This window comes from Misgurnus anguillicaudatus, chromosome 16 (genome assembly GCF_027580225.2).
Source record: "Misgurnus anguillicaudatus chromosome 16, ASM2758022v2, whole genome shotgun sequence".
In the NCBI taxonomy this organism is placed as follows: Eukaryota; Metazoa; Chordata; class Actinopteri; order Cypriniformes; family Cobitidae; genus Misgurnus; species Misgurnus anguillicaudatus.
In genome coordinates, this window is record NC_073352.2 from 31,040,546 (window position 1) to 31,065,052 (window position 24,507).

At 40.1% G+C, this 24,507-nt stretch overlaps 1 protein-coding gene across 5 annotated transcripts in view; it reads left to right on the top strand.

Annotated features, from left to right (window-relative positions):
- LOC129422543 (transcription factor COE3) overlaps window positions 1-24,507 on the top strand; it is a 115,094-nt gene that overhangs the window by 10,500 nt on the left and 80,087 nt on the right. For all 5 annotated transcript variants that reach the window (XM_055178533.2, XM_055178534.2, XM_055178536.2 and 2 more), the window contains exons 2-6: window positions 2,238-2,394; window positions 4,826-4,889; window positions 7,434-7,489; window positions 9,750-9,823; window positions 13,790-13,858. In XM_055178533.2, coding sequence (XP_055034508.1) covers window positions 2,238-2,394; window positions 4,826-4,889; window positions 7,434-7,489; window positions 9,750-9,823; window positions 13,790-13,858 — 420 coding nt within the window. The remainder of the gene's footprint in view (window positions 1-2,237; window positions 2,395-4,825; window positions 4,890-7,433; window positions 7,490-9,749; window positions 9,824-13,789; window positions 13,859-24,507) is intronic.

Consider the following 24,507-nt stretch of genomic DNA (forward strand, 5'->3'; position numbering starts at 1 on the left):
AATAATAACACTAACAAGCTTTCCGAGTCGTTTCCTGTGTGTAAAGATCTGTGCCTTGTGAGAGAGCATACGGGAACGCTCTCTCTCTCTTTTTCTCTCTCTCTCTCACCCCATCAGAAACATGACGCCTGGTCTCGTAACTGAGCTGATGGGGTAATGGAGAGGAACTCATGATGCAATACGTGTAAAGTGTGATGTGTTTTTTCCTTTTTCTTCTTTGCGAACGTGTAATTTTGTAGTTTTGTCTTTTGTGAACGTGATAATTTGTTTACACATGCTCGTGCATTTCAGCCCATAGAAAATCAAAAATGAGATTTCTCTGTTTTATCACTTAGCTAAACTTAACCGTTCCTTAAAGAATTTGAGTTAAAACACACAAGTTAATAAAAAACAACTAATTACTCCAATAAGACTTTCGAGTTGTGAAAAAGCAACCCTACACTGTAAAAAAATTCTGTAGAAATTACAGTATTACTGGCAACTAGCTGCCAGTAACTTACTGTAGATTTTACATTTATGTTATTTACTGGCAACAGTTTGTTCAAAGTTAAATGAACATGAAACATTTTCAGTCTTTATCTTCTACAGTAAGTTACTGGCAACCAGCTGCATAATTACAGCTAATTTTTTACAGTGTAGCAATTAAATAATTTACAGTTTGTACACATTCATATACATTTTATCATAATGCATTCAAGCAATTAATTGTGAACGACCTCCTAAATAATACTATTAACAGTTCAATATTATTTTATAACGTATACCAATTTTTTTGCATTTTTTTCTTATTGCATTTCTCTGGTATCCGTCAGGCTTGAATCTTCAATGCAAATCAATTACTACAGATAAAGAAGATCATATTTCCCATTAACGTTGAAGTCATCCCCTTTAAAAGTCCTCCTCCCCCTCCTTCTGTAAAAGCTTGTTTTTGCCTTCAGTGTAGTAACCTCAACTTCACGAATGAGATTTCACCAGGCTAGGATACAAATGAAGCATTAAGCCCCGTTAATAGCACTTGGGCGGGGTTAGGTTTTATTAATGCTCTATCAGGGGAATATCTCAAACGAGCGGAGACAGAGAGCAGGCTGCTTTCCAAAACACCGACTCCCCACCCCGAGCTCAGCAGATGAACAAATATTTATGTATGAGCATATTTTGGAGATTCAAATACATTTCGGCCCATCTCATCAGGGTAATGAGTAAATAACAAACCGACTTAATAAAAATGACAGCTCCTATTTAGGAGTGTGAACAATACGCACTCCAACATATTAAAGGTCAACATCTTTAATATTATTACGCCTTATTTTGTTTTAGCCTATAAGTATTTGTAAATTCGTAGCTCTATACAAACTCAGTGGAGTAATAATGCAATTTCATCTGGTGATATTAGTAATTTATTATTTAATAAATAAAATAAACAAAGATTTAATTGTAAAATGGGACAATAATGTCCTCGATTGAGTTAGACTGAGCATTAATCTTTGCTTTCTGCTTAAGGCAAAGGATACACACATTAAAGCCTTATTAAAAATACCGACCACCTGCAATTTAATCTCCCCGTAGTTTAGACCTTCATCTCTCACTTCTCTCTCTGGATCAGGTAGGAGATGATCACTGATATATTTGCAGCAGGGGAGCACAGCTGTCGGTTTGATTGATAAATGGACGTGCTGCTCTCCTCCTCTCGGGTAGCGCGAGGCCAAGCGGTCTCTCCATCCTCCGCTCGCCACGCGTTCTAATCGATGCTCGAGTGCGAGAGGCAGGATGGAGCCTTTCTATTGGCTGAATCCCGGGGAGAGCCGAGCGGCTTTGACTGACAGGCCAGGGAAAGAGGAACGCAGCGGTTGCCAAGGCGAGCCGTACCCAGTAGCGATTGGCAGCCGTGAAGGCAGACGGTGCCTTCTGGGGTCCCCCAGTCTGCGCCAAATTCCAATTGTTGAGGTGGCAGAGCAGAGAAAGACAAAAGGGTTCATGGCACACACACACACACAGGGCAGGATCAAACAAGCCAAATATCTCTCTTTGTATCACCTTGGTAGCCTTTATAAAGTATTGTAATAATAATATCACTCCTCTTAATAGCGTGTGACGTATGTACTTTACATAATACTGTGTATGTAATTATATTCACATACAGACTTTATGAAATTGGAGCTTGCGGTGACATTATATAATTAATTGCAATGTGATATAATTTGCAATGTACTGAATGAATCTCTGTCTCTCTCTTTCAGTGGTGTCGGTTTGGCAAGGGCCCATTATGAAAAGCAGCCTCCCTCGAACCTGCGCAAGTCAAACTTCTTCCACTTTGTGCTGGCCCTGTATGACCGGCAGGGACAGCCCGTCGAGATCGAGAGAACCTCCTACGTGGACTTCGTGGAAAAGGACAAAGTAAGCATTTTGCCACTAACAGACACAGCTACGCGACACCATGGGATGCTGGGAGGTGTTGAGGTGCAGCATATTGTACTTGGAGAACATGCTACGAAACATTAATGTATTGTTTTAGGTTCAGTTCTTTGAAAAGATCCAATCTGTTTATGAAACATTTAAAGGGATAGTTCACCCAAAAATCATTTACTCACCTGTATAAATTTCGTTGTCCTGGTTAAAGATATTTTGAGGAATTATTGTAACCAAACTGTTCTTGAGCCCCATTGACTTCAATATTTTTTTCCTATTATGGAAGTCAATGGGCCTCATTATATTTTTGGTTTCAAACATTCCTCAAAATATCTTTCTTCGTGTTCATAGAATAAAGGAATTCATACAGGTTTGTAACAACATGAGAGTAAGAAAATAATGATAATTTTTGGGTGAACTATCCCTTTAAATAGCTCCGGTGCAAATTTTGCAGCCCTCTATATACACTCACCTAAAGAATTATTAGGAACACCTGTTCAATTTCTCATGAATGTAATGGTGTAATGGTGTGGGGGATGTTTTCTTGGCACACTTTAGGCCTCTTAGTGCCAATTGGGCATTGTTTAAATGCCACTGCCTACCTGAGCATTGTTTCTGACCATGTCCATCCCTTTATGACCACCATGTACCCATCCTCTGATGGCTACTTCCAGCAGCATAATGCACCATGTCACAAAGCTCGAATCATTTTAAATTGGTGTCTTGAACACTAAAATGGCCCCCACAGTCACCAGATCTCAACCCAATAGAGCATCTTTGGGATGTGGTGGAACGGGAGCTTCGTGCCCTGGATGTGCACCCCACAAATCTCCATCAACTGCAAGATGCTATCCTAATAATATGGGCCAACATTTCTAAAGAATGCTTTCAGCACCTTGTTGAATCAATGCCACGTAGAGTTAAAGCAGTTCTGAAGGCGAAACGGGGTCAAACATGGTATTAGCATGGTGTTCCTAATAATCCTTTAGGTGAGTGTAAATACCCCTGAGAAATACCCCAATTTGACATCATCCCATGCTTTGAGAAATTCAGTTTAATGGTATTGATCATGCACGTGATGTGAAAAACCTATACATTTCCTATACACAACTCTGCAGTGTTTTTATACTCGTGAATTTCAGCAATGTAAAGAAAATCAAACTCATATCTGTGTTTTCTTATTTTTAATATGTCACATTGCATATGCGCACCACAGTTTTTGAGTCTCGAGTGGACTCACACAATCTCACACACACTTAAGTAAGTAGTTGCTGCACCAGAAGCTACATGTAGGGGGCAGCAGAGAGAACACATTCACAAACATTAAATAACTTAATAAATTAATACATTTATATTTACTGTTTTCAGGCAAAATAATTAAAATGATTACATATATATATAAGATGTTTTATTATAATTATTATATAATTAAATGTATCCAACTATTTATAACAAATGATTCTTTCATACCTAACACTTTTATTCTGAATGAAACATAGGATTTTAGTCACTCCGAAACTCTTTGATCAACTCTCTCTATGCTCCTAATTCTGGAGTGTAGTTGTGTATTGATACTTGCAGCGTGTGTTTAGAGCATGTTGGAGGGTAGTCCTGCTTACCCCGCGGTGTGTGTGTCGGGGGGTTGTTCTCAGTAAAAGGTTACAGGGAACAGCTCCGCCCATAGTCATACGGGACGGGGTCCAGCTGGCACGGTCAATGCTCTGTCCTTACTGTCCGATCACCTCCACCGTAACCCCCCCACATGCGTCTCCACCCTGGGTCACTGCCAAGATGCTCCCACTAAACTTGGCAGCGAGCAGGAGAAAAGACGGAGAGCGACGGCGTGTGCACATCGTGTCTCATTGTATAGATGTCACATCAGAGTAAAATAACTCAGCTGAGGGGTGGACGTGATGTTTTAACTTGATCTTAGTCAAAGACAAATTTGATGCGTTGAATTTATACTCATCTAGGGTATGTATTTACCTAAGCACAGGTATTGATTGGTGAATTTGATAATATTAATTAAAATGCAAAATTATATCCAGTATGAGATAATAGCTTTTGTTGGAAAGGCAGACTTGAACCCTACTGGTTGAGAAACATTGATGAATCTCACCATATACGTGAATCAGAAGTTGCAAAAGATGCAATTTTTAATGGTTTAATAGAAGCTTGCTTTTCAAATCTCAGATTCTCTTTACATGTGCAAACTATGTAAAACACACATTTATATTGTTTTTGGGTAATGCATGTATTTGAAATAAATATGTACTTGTAAATAAGCATAATACTTTGGTAGTTTTTAACATGTTTTTAACAACGATGATATTCGACATGTGCATGTATGCATATGTTTGCATACTTTGTGACGTTTTGATTGCCATTCATTTTTCGTCTCTCTTCCTTTACTTGTCAGGAATACAATGGCGAGAAAACCAACAACGGCATCCACTACAGGTTACAGCTTCTCTACAGCAACGGTAAGATCCGCAATGCTCCTTCAAACCCTTGCCATATCCCATCAATAACAAAGACATATTGTGAGGCAGAGCGGGGCCAACTGTAAACGATATGTAACCACAATCATGTCTCATCACATCTGGAAGAGTATTCAAAAGCCCCATCTGTTTATCCTGAGTGGAGTTCATGCTGTTGAACACATTTGCAATCCTTTCACAGATTACACTCATGTATAATGTCATTCCACGTTACTTACCAGCACAGACAGAGAGTAAACACCCTCATTTCAGACTCATTTGAGGTCTTAGTAAAACACAGGTTTTTGTGGTTTACACATAAAAATGCTGGGTTATTTTCAACCCAGCGTTGGGTCAAAAACGGACAAACCTAGCCGTTGGGTTAAATTAACCCAGAAAATGTTTGACCCAACAATGGGTCAAATATAGTTATTGCATCATTTTGGGTTTAAACAACCCAGCACAGGTTCAATTGGAACTGAATGGCTTGGGTTTGTCTCTTTTGACCCAACGCTGGGTTGAAAATAACCCAGCATTTTTTAGAGTGTAGTTAAGATATTTTTCAAAAGAGTAAAGCATGCATCTAAATTGATTAGTTACACTCTAAACAGTTCTGGGTTCATTTTAACCCAGCGTTGGGTCAAAAAAGCTATAAGCCCAACCCCTTGGGTTGTTATTTAACCAATGCTGGGTTGTTTCAACCCAAAATGTTAGGCTCAAACTGATTTTGCCAAGTGAGAGATGTCCTTATGTCCTTGTGTTGACCCAAGGACAATATTTTTCTAAATAAAACCTAACCTAACCCTAACCTAACCCCACCCATAACCAAACCCTAAAATCAGAGGGACATGATAAGTGAAAAACAACACTCTAAAAATGGCTGGGCTATTCTGGACCCACAATGAGCAAATATTGGACAGAACACATGCTGGGCCAGAATTGACCCAATGCTGGGTTATTACTACCCCATGGTTGCATAACAACAACCCAACATTGGGTCATTTTTAACCCAGCATGTGGTAACTTTTAACTCAGCACGTGTTCTGTCCAATATTTATCCATTATGGGTCAAAAATAACCCAGCCATTTTCCTAATCCTGGTTGTAAGCTTAAACTTAAAACAAACTGTAAACTTATTTCTGAAATCTGATTATTTGAAATGATTGAAATGTTGTCCCAGGGTCAACATAATGTTGCCTTCAGGACATCAACCACTTGGTAAAATCAGGAGAGCCGGTTTGTTATAGATAAATATAAACATTGGGTTAATTTAACCCAACGACCCAATGTTAAGTTAAAAATAACCCAGCATTTTTTTAGAGTGTAGTTACATTTTTGTTAGTGTAACAACAATTGTTATTTTTCAAAAGGGTAAAGCATGCTTCTTCGTGATAACATCTAAATTCATAAGTTACACTCTACGTTCGAGGTAAAATTCTAGGTTAATTTTAACCCATGCAACCATGGTTTATAATAACCCAGCAGTTGGGTTAAAAGAACCCAGCATTGGGTCAATTTTAACCCAGCAGTGTGTTCTGTCCAATATTTACCCATTAAAAATAACCCATCCATTTTTTAGAGCGAGTAACCATGTTTTTACTACAGTAACCATGATTTAACTATGGTTTTTGGAAACCATGGTTTTGAAAACCATGATTATTTTGTGGTAACTATGGATTTATATTGGCACATGGCTGTATTAAAATACATTAGTGACAGTACAAAGAGTAGGAAAGGTGCAAAACACAAACGACAACACCAAACGACAAAATGCTAATATGATGCACTAGTGTCACAAATAGGCTAATTAGCATATGATGTAATTTGATGACATTTGGCGACTCAAGCACCTTCTATTTAAAACAGTTGGCAACACTGGTTATTTTCATGAGATAGATCAAATAGACATAGGTAACAGATGCATATTACCATTTTCTCAATGTTTAGGACTACACTAGCATATAGATGTCCTCAAAGCACCTCTCATAAACTCCAAAATAGGTTTTATGTTGTCTTTAAGCATAATGTAATGTTTGTAACTTATTCATCAAAATAATTGTCAAGTGCTTCCACTGTCACATACGCTAAGTGGAGCCATCACAAATGTCCGAACCAGACTTTAACAGATGAGCGTTGTAGATGTTGTTTTCTTGTAGCAGAGAGGCAGTAAGCAATGAGAAAACAAGGCCCTCACACTTTAAAGCATGAAGATCATAAATAATAGAAAAACTGAGGCGAGTTTGTTTTTGCTAAAAGGCGTTAGCGAAATAGCTCATTCAGTGTGACACGTGTAAAAGAATGCGCATAAATGTCCTGCAGGGAAAAGAATAATAAACAAATTAATTTCTGAGACTTCCCGAGTCTCTTTATGCCGACTTTGGGTTGCATTTGGCAGTGACTTTCTGTTTCGCGTGCTCTGAGAGGCTTTTAATTTGAACATGCATTTGATTCCAATAGTATTTGAGGTGAAATATGGGTTTTATCTTGAAACCAAGTATGCGTCTACTGAAATAGATGCATAATAATGTGTTTGCTTTTAATCTGCAGGTATCAGAACAGAACAGGATCTCTATGTGCGATTAATAGACTCAATGACTAAACAGGTAAGAACTAATTTTGATTCTTGCATGCTAGTAATATATGACCCAAGTGTATTAGGTCTTGGGACCATTAAAACATTCTTAATTCATTCCATCACGTCATGGACCAACCCCCCCCCCCCCCCTCAGTGGTCAGATGGCCTATACTTTCCTCAGCCCAGCAGGTCCCACTGTCACCGCATGTCAGCCTGTCTCAGATCAATATGGCAACCAGTTCCTCAACAAAGCATCAACCCCGGAGACCAATCAATAGGTCTTAATGTAGCTGCAGAGCCGACACACTGGAGACAATAATCCTCACAACAACATAAAAAGGGCTATAGCTGTGTGTGCCGGTAAAATCCTTCCCCCCCGCTCACATGCATGGGTTTTACATATGTGCATCAACGGCAATGCTGCAAATATCGATCGTATCCTAATTGAGAAGGGTTCCTTCTAGAGACAGACTACTTGGTTTATTTATGAAATTGTTTTGTTCTGCTAATTTATTTTTCTTTGTTAGAAGAGAACAGGAAAAGAGTCTTTTTGTTCCTGGTGTTTGTGAAAGAGTAGAAACACTATTCCTTACTACTGAAGTCATGTTTGAAGATGAGGGATGGGGCTACTACTTTGGCGCCAGCTATGTGAATCAAGAACGATCATATATAAATATCGACCCGCTTTGAAATCCCCACCCCCTCTACAAAAAATGGAAGATGGTGATGAAGAGGAAGAGACCTTCATAGGCAGCCGAGAGAGAGAGAGATCGATAATGCAGAAGTGGTCGTTATCCTAAAAGTATTGTTCCCCCGGGGCATTAGGTCAACCCTGTCTGGCCGACTGACCAGAGTCTAGGAAGATGGAGAATATTATGAGGTGGATTGTTTTATGAGTTCTGTGTGGGTGCGCTATGATGAGTGAAAATCATAAATGGGATATCATAAACAGCAATGAGATCCGATGGAGGGCAAATGGAGATGTTATCTTCTCTAAAGTAAAAGATACCAATAGTCTCCGACAACTGCTCAAGATGAACTCATACATTTCCCATCAAATTCTTTCACACAAGTCCAAATAATTTGATCGATGCCATACACATTAATTGTGCATTTCTATAATGCAAACAATATGTGCAGGCAATTGTCTTCATATTTTTCAGAATTCTGGACAAAGTTTGTTCTTAAATGAAGCGTAACTGAGAACTCGTAGTCTCACGAGCTATGAACGGAGCAGTAATAAAATATTCCTCTGCGTGGTGTTGATGGTTAATGGGAGCTGGTGGTGGTGGGGGGAGTCCTTTAACTTCCTTGATATGCACCGATCATCCGTCATTCAGGCCGGGCCTGACAGCTAGATGACGGATGCTGGGGAGGAGGCCTTTCTTTCGGTGTCTGGCTGGCCATCTGGCTGCTCAGGGTAGATGCTGATGGGGAGAACGGAAAGATTGTTGCTCCACATGAGCCCCAGCAGAGTCTGGATCCCCTTCGGATCGCAGCATACATCCATCCGCCGATGACCAGATTTAGCTTTTAGCATATGTTAAAGTTGTCAGCATGCTCCAAACCAAAAACATGACTAATGGCCAGGTGTCAGCATCCTGAACAATTATCTTGAGCAATCACTGCTTTCAGCTTGAGATAACTGGCGGGGTCAGCGTTGCATTCCCAGTATGTCACCTCTGAGTTATAAGGGAGGACTGGGGGTGGTTATCACATGGGAGAGGTTATATGTGAGGAACTTTATGGTTTTAAGTAAAAGTTACGATTCGTTCGTTTGTTTTCTCTAGGGTTTTGTAAAAAGGTAGTTGGGGCAAGTTGTGACATTTACATCTTTGGCCCCAGTTTTATGCTATTTTTAAGTTATGTAGTTTATGCTGACTAAAGCAATTGGTTACTATGTTTATGTTACCTAAAAGATGTCAAATTCCCATTAGGACAACTTTTGAGTAATATTCACAAAAATGTGACAACATGCCCCAATATCTTCTACTACAGGGATTGGCAACTTCAGTCCTGGAGGGCCAGATTCTGCAGAGTTTGGCTCAACCATAATTAAACACACCTGAAGCATCCAATTAAGGTCTTACTAGGCATACTAGAAACCTTTAGGCAGGTGTGCTGAGGCAAGTTGGAGCTAAGCTCTGCAGGACACCGGCCCTCCAGGACCGAAGTTGCCCTTCCCTGTTCTACTATGTATTAAGTTGCATTCTTACAGATAAACTGCAAACCTGTCATATTTATAAATAACCACAATTGTTTTGTCTCCATTTTGTTTTGTCTTACAGCCAATCCTTTATGAAGGCCAAGACAAAAACCCAGAGATGTGCCGGGTTCTCCTCACCCATGAGATCATGTGCAGGTGAGTCCATTTCCATGATAAGCAACTGTATACTTTTTCTCTAATTTCTTAAGCCAAAAATATCTGGACCTCTAGAACAAATACCGCTAGCTTACATAACAAGCTTTAACATTTTGAATGCAGGGTAACATACAACTAAAATACCATTAATGCCTTATTAATTCTTTTTTATAACTTCATGCGAAAAGTATTCTACACCTTATATTACTAGTCATGATTCACCGCCGCTGTGTGAGAGAGAGGCTTTAAAAGAATATTACCATATGGTTTGGGAGTTCAGCACACAGGGTTGCACAGGGTTGCATAGGTGGGCCTACACATTCTTCCCTCTCCACTGTGAGGTCCTACAGGGCTTTCCTCATTACATTGACCTTAATGCAGTGTAATTATGGCTTCACAGTGGGCATGCATGGCTGGAGACCCGAGGAGAAATGTCTTGTACATGAATTTTCGCCTGACGGTCATTGGAGGGGGGTAAGGACTTATAGGGGAGCAGGGCTGGGGGGTTTGAGGAAGTTAAGGGGGCTCAGATGCTCATGTTTTGGGTGATGGGGGTGACCAGGTGGGGAACCTAGAGTTAATAATGCAGTGAGGGGAAATGATGGGGATTCATTGAGCACCCATGAGGCTGATGGGATACGCAAATCCTCTACTGTAGCAATACAAGTAAAAAGTAAAGGATTACTGATATGCTAATGCTAAACGATAATGGAGATATTCAAGAACAGAGGCAGTCGATTCTTATGGGAAGCCTGTCAAGGAATAAAGTGTTGATGGGAATTTCAACACATTACGAATTATTAAGATGGACTTTGCTAATTACCTTCATCACTGAAGTAATTCCATCTGGCAGTCACCAGCGCCGCATTAATCTCACAAACGCTTCACCTTATAAGATGGACATCATCACTTTTGGAAAGCTCACCTGTTTTGCACCTCAGAGCGGTGCATGCCGGGTATTTTGTGCTATTTTCTCCCTCAAGGAACCGAGCTTTCTCGCAGATGATTTCGATACAGGTTCCATTTTCATAATGATGGCTCAGTTTGAGTCGGTCATTATGTGATTGAGTGTGATTATTAACTGCCTCCCCTGATGAATGGTGTGTTTCCATTCGCTAATGACAGAGAGATGAGAGATATTTCCCCCGTCTCTTACTCCCAGGTGATAAAACTCTTTATCGGGCCCCTGACGGAGTCTGTTTCACCTGCAACACTCATCAAAGGGCCTGAAAGCACAGGAGCTGTTTGCCACAAACTTCATGTTCTTGTCCCAAACATGAGGATGTGCTTCCTCTTCAGTTTGAATAAATAGCGCTCGTCTTAGAGATCGGTTCCTTTGATCGGCAAACGAGCTCCGCGATCAATCCTGACAGATTAATTGAGTTCACATATTTACATTTACGCATTTGGCAGATGCTTTTATCCAAAGCGACTTACAGTGTATTACAAGGTATACATTTTTTATCAGTATGTGTGTTCCATGGGTTTGAACCATTTGACCTTTTGCACTGTAACATAATGCTCTACCACTGAGCATATTCGGGTCCATATGTATCTTGTGGTTATAATTATAACTATAAACTTGGTGTCAGGAGGATAGGGTGCTCTGTAGAGGAGAAATACGTTTTTCCTTTAAACCTTTAAGGTCCTTATTCGTCACCCCAGTGAACTGGCACTCCGGAGACTCCAAATGAGACATCGCAGCGGTTGGCTGGCAGGCCGCACCTACAAAATCACGGCATGCAATCTCCGTCCGCCCGCTCTGCTGCCAGTCTGACTGAGGATGCCGCTTTGGTGCATATCATAAGTCCTGGCCGCTTGTCTGGATGATTACAACACTTGCCCTTTAAAAACAAGCGCTCTATTGACATCCATCCTCTCCCCTCTATCATGTCTTATCTTACTCATTCAGCATGTTCTGATGTTAGTCTTAAGATCCTCCAGGGATGCTTTGCTGGCTGTTTTTTATAAGCCCTCTCTGATATTGCAGACTCGCCCGATAAACCCCACATTACTTGTTTTTCAAGTGAATCTACTTCAGGATACTGGAGGTCCGTCTGGCTAGTCGGGAGTGCAGATAGCAAGCCGAGCGGGCAGCTCTTAAAGCGCATGTTCCTCAATCTATGACTAATCGCTAGAAGTGACCAGTGATAGTACCTCTCCAGCCTGTCCTGTGCTCATCGCAGGGGCGCGAGGTTGGATACGCGTTTGTTTTTGTGGTTCTGGCCCTGAGTCATTAACCAAGCCAGGGCTAGTCTGCCCGGACCCTGGAGGGAACCACATTAAGGCCACATTACGGACGCTCCGCCAAGGTTTGTTGTTGAGATCGGGGGCGCGGGGCCTCCCTCTGGACCTGGCTGTGCTCCTGGGGTCCAGTTTGTTTATAACACTACTTTCGCAGTTTGAGGAGGTTGTCACCACAGCCTCACCATTGGGTTTCCAATGCTAATTGGTCTCCTGGAACTTTGCTAATGGTTCCAAGTAGCCGGGGGAATAAATTATGGTGGCGCGCTCTATGGCAACAGTCACGCACACAAAGAAGAGGAAAAAAACAATCCACGGTTTATGTTTTTTTTAGGTTCCTTAAGATCAAACGATGTGATAAATGATTCATAAAGTCATAATTTTGCATTCTGCAGCTTTAAGTGAGGATTATTTGTCAAATGGCAATCTAATGCATGTCAGCATGAAGCAAGTAGGATGAATATACCTAGAGTCTTAGTGGTCGGAAAAATCCATACAATGTGATTTGAAGTTATTGCTTAGCTAATCTTAATCGTGGATAATGATTTTTTTTTTTACAGAATCTTCTCTTTCATTTCATCAAACTGTGCGGAGAAAAATGCACCGGAATAGTTACAGCAATACTGCATATGAATAGATTACTTTTATAGGTTAAGATTAAAGTTTAAAGTCATGTTTTATATGTATAGAAAATAATGCTATGCCAGCATGGTATTATTAAAAATAATTTTTTGAATTTATAATTTTATTATTTATTTTTAAATAGTTTTTATTTTTTAACATACATTTTTTTTGTTTATTATTTATAATTTTTATACATACACAATACATAATTAAAGTAAATAAAATAAATTATTTTATAATTAAAAACACCTTGTAAATAATAAAAATATTCTTATAATATTGTTTAACATGTTACCACCAGTATAGTTTTCCTGTTAGGGGTGTTTTTATCCCCCATCTGCCAAAACGAAATCCTGCAGGGAACGCAACTGCACCTATTTTTCGCCTTGCTCTGATAGCCTCTAACTAATAAGAACGAACTTAATTGTAACCATTTGAACAAAACGGGCAGCACCACTGGCCTCAGCGGTTTGCTTGAGCGAGAATTGAATGGGCGAGGCGGGACGCATTTAGGGGAACCACATGCCACCAGATGAGGTGCCAGCCTGTGGCGAGGGCGTGCGCAAGGGCAGAGGTGATGACAGTGTTTGAGGAGAGCATTTGGGATAGTGCCTCTGCACCAGGGCTTCTCTGGGTGCTGTCCAAACTGTCAGAGGCCGGCTGAGTGACCTTGGCGGGTGCCCAGCCCAGCTGGAGCACAGGGCGAGCGGAGGAAAAGGGCGACCTGTCAGGCAGACACCAGCTTGAGTAAGGCTTGCCGGTCACAACATAGCTCTGTCCCTTCCTCTCGAAGAAAAGAGGAGAGAAAATATCTTAAAAGCACAGCGTGCTCCTGTGCCTCAGTTGTCTAGGAACGCAAAGATCATGGGTTCAACTCCCAGGAAACACACATACTGAAAAAATATGTAGAGAGAAGACATAGTCAATAAAATCTTGTTAAACATCAGGGTGGACAGCTAAAGCTACAGACTATTTTGTTTCTTATTTGTGTGACAACTTGCCCCAACTGATTTTGCACGCTTCAAGAGTTAAAAAAATCCAATCATAAAATACTTTGATAGACATATACTATAACGTGTCTTTTTTTGTTCCCTTTAGTCGGTGTTGTGACAAGAAAAGCTGTGGGAACCGAAATGAGACACCATCCGATCCCGTCATCATCGACAGGTAAGAACGTTTTTTATCTTCCTCTCGTCAACACCTGCGCAATCGAGATGTCAGCATTCAACAGCATAGCATACCAAGACTTTACTGCTGGTGTGTCAGACATGAATTTGCACACCTAAAGTGTTTAAAAATGCTGTCACATTGGTTCATCTGAAGATGGGCTGCTAAAAATTACCAGGCTTCCCACAGTAATGAAAACCTAAATTGTGATTTCCAAGCCTGAATATCTATAATGACTAGATCTTTCTCTTTGTGAGCATTTGGGGAGAAATTGTTTGAAAGCAGAATGACCACATTGATCTCCATTTCAGATCTTTTTGGAGATATTGGTGTCTACTACTAAGTAGTGGATTATTTTAATTTACACTCTACTTACCTAAAATGTAAATCTGTCCTATAGACTCTTAATAAATACCCACACTTGATTTATCACACTGGTTGACTGGTCTCGGAAATGCTACAGTAGGTCAAAACGTGTGGGAACCCTGAATCACATGTTAAATTTGTAAATACCATATTGTCACCATGAATGCCAGTTATCACGATCCCAATGACTTTTGTCTGCCCAAGTCTGGGTTAATATAGCATGCAACTTCTACACCCATTCTGGTCGGCTAACTCCTAATTTTGTTGTGAACGCCGTTCTTCAAACTATTTACCCTGTTGACTGGGCGTCTGTAGGGAGGGTCTGTAATGACTGGAATGGAGTGGATATGACGGTGTGCACTTCCAACCAGGACAGCAGTGTGAGTGTCCTCCTAGGGCACAGGGGTCATTACCAAATCCATGTTGGCTCGTTAGACCGGCCTTGGAGCGTATCCAGCGGACAGAAGTGAAGGGAGGCGGAAATCAGTGACCCTACCTCTTTCTCAACACACACACACTCTTACGAACGCACAACCGCACAAAATCTTCTCACCTCTAGCTGCCATGGAGCGCATGTGATTGGTGTAAGGTCCAAACCCGCAGAGATGATGTCACCTTTTATGCTCTCTGTGTCGTTTATGGACCGTACCAATTATTTAGCTGCCCGGTAAATGACAAAGTCCTCCGCCCATTATAGTGGCCGTACCGCCGAAGAACTACCAATAATACCAATTTACTAACAACCGACAGGGCGAGGAAACCATCAAAGGCGCTGCGAAATACGACAAAAGTGTGCGAAAGAACGTTTGAATTTTTCATCTCTCGACAATGAGCCTGATATTGGTGTGCGAAATGTTTCCTCTGGGAGTAGTCTCAATGAATGGTGCATTGTGGGGGCTGAATCACTGATGTCTAGCGTGCGTGTGTATAACGCCGGCGTGCCAGCCACATCTGAACCCCTCATTACGCGGCCCAAAACCCATTCGAAAGTATTTACGGGTGACAGCGGATGCGTCTGATTTAAGACAGACCGGTCCATACGACTGCATTTTAGCGCCCTATTAAGATGGCTAGTATTTATAGGAGCGCCGCCCTGAGCTCCTTAAACCAACAGATAAATCAGTTTGGCGCGAGGGACGGCTGCCGGCCCACCATGCAAATCAGCCGTAGCCCCCGTCACTGTAAAAGACTTTAATGATGGCCATTCATCGTTTCCTCCACAGTTTCTACCTTTTGTTTCGAGCACAGATCTGCTGTGTAAATCAAGACCTGCTGCGCACGCTCGTGCCGCTCCATGCATCACAATTGCACACAAATACGAGCGACTAACGCGCACACACGGCCGGACCTGGTGGCGTTTTAAGGAAACATTTTTCAAGTGTGCCACGCTGGTAATTTGGTCTCATCCATTTCCTCCAATTGTTTGTGATGTGTACCATTAATGGGAAGAACGAACGACAAAAGACGATACGCTTCCTCGATCCTGGCTGTTGCGGAATGTCGCAGGAAATGAAGTTGCTTCCTATCATGTCCATTTAGTTAGGGGTTAAGTACAGGTCAGAAAGATCAGGGGTCGTATCTTGGGACCTTTTACTTTCGTGACACAGAAGCACTTGTGGTAAGCGCCAATGCCGTTTAAAAGCTCAAAGAGTGCTTAGGCAAGGGTAAAGCCATGATGTTCTCTGTGAAATATTGCTCGGCGAGCATTAAAACAGGTGTTATTACAAGCTAATATTGCAATTAGATTGTCCAGAGAGTTCTCCTAGTTGGACAATAAATTGCGCGGTGCTGTCAGCGTTTAAAGGAGGTGGGGGAGTTTGGTCTAATTACCTCCTTTTACCTCCCACCCATCCACCTTCAAACACGATCACTTTAGTTTCCTCCGTGCTTTTCATTTGAGCTATGAAGAGTAAGCAATAAGGAAAAGAAGGGGCTAACAGATAAGAGGCTGATGTCCATTTCCGAGAGACCTTTGTGACCTTTGATCCATATTCACAAGTATCTCTCTTCAGATCTCTTTATCTGGAAATCGTCTTTCCATGAAGGATCAGGCGTGAAGTCTAAGCCATTTCCTAAAATGTTTGTGTGTGTGCTATGATATTGGTATAATAATAACGTTTTCGTTCCTGTGTTGATGTTTTTAGTATTTTAACTGGAAGTTAGAATGGGACATATTGATGGACTCTCTTTTTTTAAATTGCCTGTAGATTTAGTGAAACATTGCTGCTTGCTACTGCTACTAATATAAGTGGTACAATATTTGTAATAGGGACTTTTTCATTCCAGAGAGCATTTTATTGGACAAAACTTTGGATATGCTTGTAAGTGCAAAATGGCTCATCAAGATTTCTAATGCATACATCAGTTGTTTTCGAACAGATATGAACTAAAGCCAATAATTCCAATTCAATCTTATTTGGTCTATAAAGTCTGTGTCATTTCAGAGAATGTTTCTACACACATTATAAATGTTGGAAATGTAGTACTAAAACACATTACAAAGACTGAACTGTGTAGTACTGAGTCGTGGAGTTTTTCTCCATTTCGGTGTTCAGGATTATTTGGGCGGGGCTAAAACAGTGGCTCGATGATGCACTGGAGCCACCGAGCATGACCCCGCCCCTAACACAATCTTGAGCATCCATTCAGGTTGTAGTGGTATTTGAAAAGTTGAGGAAAACAGCAGCTTGACTTTGAGTAAATGGGCGTGGTTTAACCTGATAAGGAACACTGTGCCGTACACGGTACACACCCTCCCTTGCACGTGAGGCTGCATTACGTCATTGTAACTTTGAAGCATTAAATCTTCAAAATATACGGTCATGCGGCACATCGTTGAAAAGCTTAGACATTAGGGATTCCATTAATCACACACACAAAGCATAATATGATTTTTAGCAGTCATAAAACTGTAATCTAGTTAGGATATTTAGTTAGGATATTTAGGATATTTACTTACCTTCAAAATCTTCCCTTTATCCGCTTTGGTGAAATTGTCCAAAACAAATTGTTCATAAATCCCCAAAAGTCCAATGAAATTAAATATCCAAGCCTTTTAATCCAAAACGATTTGTTCATCTCACAATCTTGACGTTTCTGACCGAATTACGATATAAATAGTGTATACAATTAGTTCACTAACGGACATTCGTTCGAATCTCACTTTTCATTCACGATTTATAATGAATATATTCGGATGTCACGTTTATTGTGCAACGTCTGAGGAACAAATACGCCCCCTTGTGGAATTTCAGCCGTTCCATAAGGGGCTACGCAAGGACAGTGGATACGCCCCAATCCTTTTAGTGCAGAGAATTCTACCAATTTTTTTAACATTTAATAACTTTTTAGTACTATTTATTTGGTTTATTTCGTCATTCAAATTTGGCTTGTTGTACTAAAAAAAATGATACATTGAATTTACTCAATTTCTTAAGGTAAAAAAAGTTTTTTGTTTTGTTTTTCTATTTTTTTTGTTTAAATGTAGCTTAAATTAATTGATTGCAACCACACCTTAAAAATATTGAGTAAATTGAATGAATAATTTTTTTCAGTGTGGTTAATGACACATTTACTTGTGGTGTGACAAACTGAGAAAACATTTAATATCAGACTTTTAACTTTTGTTTATTCGTCCGTCTGCGTGTTGACTGTGCTTTAGAAAAGCGTCTGTGCGTGTGGTACAAATGCGCATGTGTGTCTAAGCTTAACCCCGCGTTTGACTATTTCTGCACGTTAGGACTGTGTGTGTGTGTTTTGTACATACATGTGCACGTGTGTCAGAGCTTAACCCTGTGGGGGTGGTGGCTGGTTTTTGGTTATCAGCCTCTCTGGACTCTTCCCAGCAATCGCGTTCTATTGATCGAGCTGTGCGCCCATCGGTGGCGGCCAGATTAAGAGTATAGATTTGCAATAAAAGAAGGACATTACTGGGCAGCCTGGGTAAAATTGAAAAAAATGATGAGCTCTTGGAAGTGGCGATGAGTCAGAGCCAGAAGAAAATGGTGTTAAAGAGGGAGACTTTATGTATGTATACGTTAGCGACATTATGGGAACATTTTCTACATTATACACTCGAGACCGTGAAGTGCTAGCTTTGTTTATTGTCAAATATTTGATTTGATTTGATTGTGTTTTAACATTATAAGCTGTTATTGCATTAGCAGTATTTTATCACTATAAAGTTGTTATTAAAGTATACCACTATGTTTAACATATACAGTCTTGTTCAAAATAATAGCAGTACAATGTGACTTACCAGAATAATCAAGGTTTTTAGTATACTTTTTATTGCTACGTGGCAAACAAGCCACCAGCAGGCCCAGCAGACTCCCAGAAAACAAACAAGACCCAGCACCCATGACACGCACGCTCCCAAGGCTGTGCAATTGGGCAACCAGTTGAAAGGGGTGTGTTCAAAAAAATAGCAGTGTCTACCTTTGACTGTACAAACTCAAAACTATTTTGTACAAACATTTTTTTTTCTGGGATTTAGCAATCCTGTGAATCACTAAACTAATATTTAGTTGTATGACCACAGTTTTTTAAAACTGCTTGACATCTGTGTGGCATGGAGTCAACCAACTTGTGGCACCTCTCAGCTGTTATTCCACTCCATGATTCTTTAACAACATTCCACAATTCATTCACATTTCTTGGTTTTACAGCATTTTTGATATCACCCCACAAGTTCTCAATTGGATTAAGGTCTGGAGATTGGGCTGGCCACTCCATAACATTAATTTTGTTGGTTTGGAACCAAGACTTTGCCCGTTTACTAGTGTGTTTTGGGTCATTGTCTTGTTGAAACAACCATTTCAAGGGCATGTCCTCTTCAGCATAGGGCAACATGACCTCTTCAAGTATTTTAACATATGCAAACTGATCCATGATCCCTGGTATGCGATAAATAGGCCCAACACCATAGTAGGAGAAACATGCCCATATTATGCTCCATGCTTCACTGTCTTCACTGTGTACTGTGGCTTGAATTCAGAGTTTGGGGGTCGTCTCACAAACCGCCTGTGGTCCTTGGACCCAAAAAGAACAATTTTACTCTCATCAGTCCACAAAATGTTCCTCCATTTCTCTTTAGGCCAGTTGATGTGTTCTTTGGCAAATTGTAACCTCTTCTGCACATGCCTTTTTTTAACAGAGGGACTTTGCGGGGGATTCTTGAAAATAGATTAGCTTCACACAGACGTCTTCTAACTGTCACAGTACTTACAGATAACTCCAGACTGTCTTTGATCATCCTGGAGGTGATCATTGGCTGAGCCTTTGCCATTCTGGTTATTCTTCTATCCATTTTGATGGTTGTCTTCCGTTTTCTTCCACGTCTCTCTGGTTTTGGTCTCCATTTTAAGGCATTGGAGATCATTTTAGCTGAACAGCCTATCATTTTTTGCACCTCTTTATAGGTTTTCCCCTCTCCAATCAACTTATTAATCAAAATACGCTGTTCTTCTGAACAATGTCTTGAACGACCCATTTTCCTCAGCTTTCAAATGCATGTTCAACAAGTGTTGGCTTCATCCTTAAATAGGGGCCATCTGATTCACACCTGTTTCTTCACAAAATTGATGACCTCAGTGATTGAATGCCACACTGCTGTTTTTTTGAACACACCCCTTTCAACTAATTCAACTAATTGCCCAATTGCACAGCCTTAAGAGCGTGCATATCATGAATGCTGGGTCTTGTTTGTTTTCTGAAAATCTACTGAACCTACTGGTAACTTGTTTGCCACGTAGCAATAAAAAATATACTAAAAACCTTGATTATTCTGGTTAGTCACATTGTACTGCTATTATTTTGAACAAGACTGTATATAATTAAAGCTGCAATCTGTAACTTTTGCCTCTCTATCGCCATCTCTGTTTGCAACATAAAATTGCAGGTTACTTTACATACATATCTTTAACTGATTTTAAAAGTTACAGCTTTAAGGAGTGTTTGTTGTCAGAGTTAAAATGGCAAGTCATGTCCTTTTTTAAAAATATGTTACCAGCGTGTGTGTTTGTGTATTTGTGTGAAATATGGATGATCATAGTGGGGTGTGGCGGCAGGTGGTTGGTTTGGTAGGTTCAATAATTCAGTATATCCAGTCCCACATGCGGTATATCCTGCATCTCTCTCTCCCCCTCTTTCTTTTCTGAGTTCAGGAACACATACTTCTGTAGAATAGAGGAGGAAAAGAAAGAAAGAAAGAGAGAGGGAGAGAGAGAGATATTGAACCAGTGCCATGTCCATGGTGGTGGTGGCACTCTGATGAAAACAGTGACAGATGCAGGTGAAATGAGGCCAGTCGCCATGACGATGTGGAGCGTAAAGTTCCCATACCAATTCTAGAATGGTCATCTCTCATTAACCCGAAGTCTATTGAGCCATATTTACCCAAAGCAACCCCCATCAACAGCAGAAGCGATGGCATAGCATCCAGCATCATCGTTTGGTTCTTTTTGTTGCCAAGATCAAGTAACATATCTTGTTTTTTTATCGGGAGTGAAAGTGAGGAGAAGAGTGGGAGTGAGATCAGAATACAATGCGGACACAATGTGTGCTAACCACTATGGCACCAATACATATCATGTTTGACACTGATGGTTGTATGTGTTATATTGGGTTATAATACCAACACTGTCAGAAAAAAATTGTACCCCAACTGTACCTCTTCAAAAAGTACACATTTGAAGAGTTTGGTTCCAAAACGCAATAAATAAATTTTGACTAATTTCGGTAAAACGTGTTTTCTATACCAAGAAAGTGAAAGGATGAAACCCACTATTTTCTGTAACCAACTTTCACACCTTTAGGCATCTTTAGGTTATAATAACATAAAAATTTTAATCCATAATTTGATTTTCAAAGAATTATTATAAAAACGGATTCCGCAAAATGCAATAAATCCATGGCATTTTTTCCAAAATGCTATAAATATACTGAATCAGTATATAAATGTGCATTCATCTTTGCCATGTTATATTCATTTAGTTGACTAGTGGTATACACTGATTACAAAAATTAAACATTAATGACATTAATCAAAACACTTATTTTGCCATATTAAGAACACTGTCGGGACGTCATCACTAAACTTTATTGACAGCGATCAGCTGAAAAATATTTTGGTCCTGCTCGATTTTCGTTGACTTCGTGTAAAATAATGAAAAGTTCATAAGATCAAGGTGTCAAGTTGTTAGCATTGATGCTGTCATGTGAGAACAAGCAACAGCCGCCATTTTTCCTTCGCCCGAGTGCCTCTCATGTCAATTATTCGATTTTGATGGCTTACTTTTCTTCCCCGCCACAGAAAACCACCACAGGTTTATCAATGCCATCAAAAGTATTATTTTGTTTTTGTTTGTTTGTGATCATGAAGTACAAAGTAGATGAGGAAAACTAGGTTTCTGTATGTATTCAAAGCGCCGCCATTATTGTTTACAATGCATGAAATGGTGCGCTGTGATTTGTTGAGTGGATTTATTGCTTTCTGCAGAGAAGGAGGACTGGCGTTTATCGCGTTTTGGGAAAAAGGGAGAAAAGATGACAGAATAACACAGCGGATATCAGATTTTGCGTAAAATAAAGAATTCATTTTTTATTACTGACCAGATACAATACTGATTTTGGCGGTCACTAAAAAAAGGCATTTATCGCGTTTTGGAACCAAACTCTTTATTTTTACCTAAAAAGTATACATATCTGTACCTTATGGTAGATATTAGGACTTTTTAAAGGGTATCATACCAGTGTCCCAGCTGTGGTAGATATTTTGACAATTTTTTCAAACAGTGTATACTGTAGCTTAAATGGTAGTTTGCACTATTGCCAACTACGACAATGATAAAGTGCATACCTTGACTTCACTAAGTGTCTCCCAAAACCATAAATGTAATTCTTATCATATAAGTGTGTTTCTATCGTACCCGTATGAGTAACCCAACAATGACCTTGAGAAGCTGACTGCAGGAGGATTGGAGGTAAACACGACAGACGCTGTTTGCGCTGTAGACCTCTCTTCTTTCACACGGGCTATCCGTTTCAACTCTTGCTACGCCGGCTACACAGCCAGGCCTGCAAATAGAAAGCCACAATACCACAACTCATCCTCTGCAGCACACAGGCCTCCAACAAGAAGATTAGCTGTAACTTATCTGGAGCACCGGTGTCCTCCTGGACCTGGATGTTTATGGTTTTGTTGTTTCAGTATTAACTTTGCGTGCCAATAAGGGTTTTTGGTACATATTAAGCCTTTAGAAATGAATGATATAGTTTTGTGGCTTTTGTGTAGAGGGATCGTGTTATGAATATCACACATAAGGCACAATGGGATTAATAGCATCAAAGTTTGATGTCAGTTATTGACTTGACCTTACTTAGTCAATATTACAGAATGTTATGTAGAGGATGATTTTATGTAGAAACGTGTATTTTTTATGTGTATGCAAACTTTCTTAGGGGGTATTTCAATTGGCTTTATACCTAGCTGCACTACTTCCTGAACTTCAGCCAGCTCCTTGTTTCATGTCTGCCATTATTGGACAAACTGATTAATCCAGGTGTGCCTGACCTCAGTAGTCACACAAAAATAATCAGACACATCTGGATTAATCAGTTTGTCCAATAATGGCAGACAGGAAACAAGGAGCTGGCTGAAGTTCATGAAGTAGTGCAGCTGGGCATAAAGCCTATTGCTTGGACTACAAAAGAGTTAAAGTAGTCGGTGAGGCTATTAGGAAGTACACTAGCATGATGGCCAGCTGTTTACAGCTCTCTATGGGAAAGTGTACTGTTTGTATCCAGAGCCTGAGGTGAGATTTGTTTGGGAGCCTGTGGGGCCGACAGCATTAGACCCGGGCTCAGTCACAGCCTGCAGAGCGGCCCCGGGGCCTGCTGGGATGGATGTGTTCCTGAGGGCCAACTCTGATGAAGAAAGAGAAGGTAGAAACCCAAAAGGTAGAAAAGGAAAAACACAAAGAAAACAACAGCGCATCTGTCCGTTCCTACAGCGTTATGCCGCTTTACATATGGTGCTTCTTCGGGGATCCCGTAAGACGCTCCGAGCTAGAATCTGGAAATAGTCAGGTGACCGTCAGCGAGTGTATATGGGATCATGGGAATCTGCCTGATCTTCCCTACGGCAAGCGTGGAAGTGTTACAGGTAAATCCACCCCTCCGGTGCTTGTCACTAATGCTAGCATTATCCCTTGCAACCCCTCTGTGAGGAAAAAGCTATCGATCGATTATTCCGTGTCCCTCTGTCGACGTATCGCCGCCTCCTGCAGGTCTCGATGTAAGAACTCTGGGTGCTGTGTAATCTGGCAAATGCAGTTTGCATTTTAGCAACGCCTCCAGTATTGACTGATCATGTCGAGTTGTCTGGGATAATGCTGAACTGGGTCTGAACCTAAAATGTAACTCACATTCTGCGGGTAAAATCTGATTGGATGAGCTACTTTTGCAGTATAGCTGATATTTGGATTTCGGTAACATTGTATAAATTGAATAGTATATTGAATTGTGTAATGCAGAATGCAGTTGGCCTATAAACTATATTTCTTGGTGAAATAATGTTTAAGAGTATAGATGCACCAATATTAAATTTTTTCCAGCAATACCGATAGCCGATAATATATTATTTATGGATATATTAACTTGCATTAACTAAATTCTGAAGATTAAAGGGATAGTTATCTAAAAATGAAAGTTCTCTCATCATTTTCTCACTCTCATGTTGTTACAAACCTGAATAAATGTCTTTGTTCTAATGAAGACAAAGGAAGATATTTTGAGAAATGTTTGTAACCATTCTGTTTATGAACCCCATTCACTTCCATAGTAATCTTTTTCCTACTATGGAAGTGAATGGGGCTTGTGATTGGTTTGAATACATACATTACTGAGTCAGAAAATAATGACAGATTTTTTATTTTTTGGGTGAATTATCCCTTAAAATTTTCTGAATGTTATTAATTCATAAAATGACCATTATTACAAAATATTAAACTAGTGATGTTTCTTTACATTTCCTACACAGTGCTCAAATTCATTGCATTTTCCTGTTCTCCTTTGATTGACAGGACATATCGCCATAATTATCAGCTGTTTTTAAACTATCGGCCAATAGCAGATAGTGTGAAAAATTGCTTTTTTCGGCCGATACAAGTTATTGGCGGATATAGAGGTGCATCTATATAATAGTAAGAGTTATAAAAAATATATGAAATAGCTTTTGCAACCTGTTTTAACTAAAAAAAAAAAAATGCTGCATGAAGTTAAAA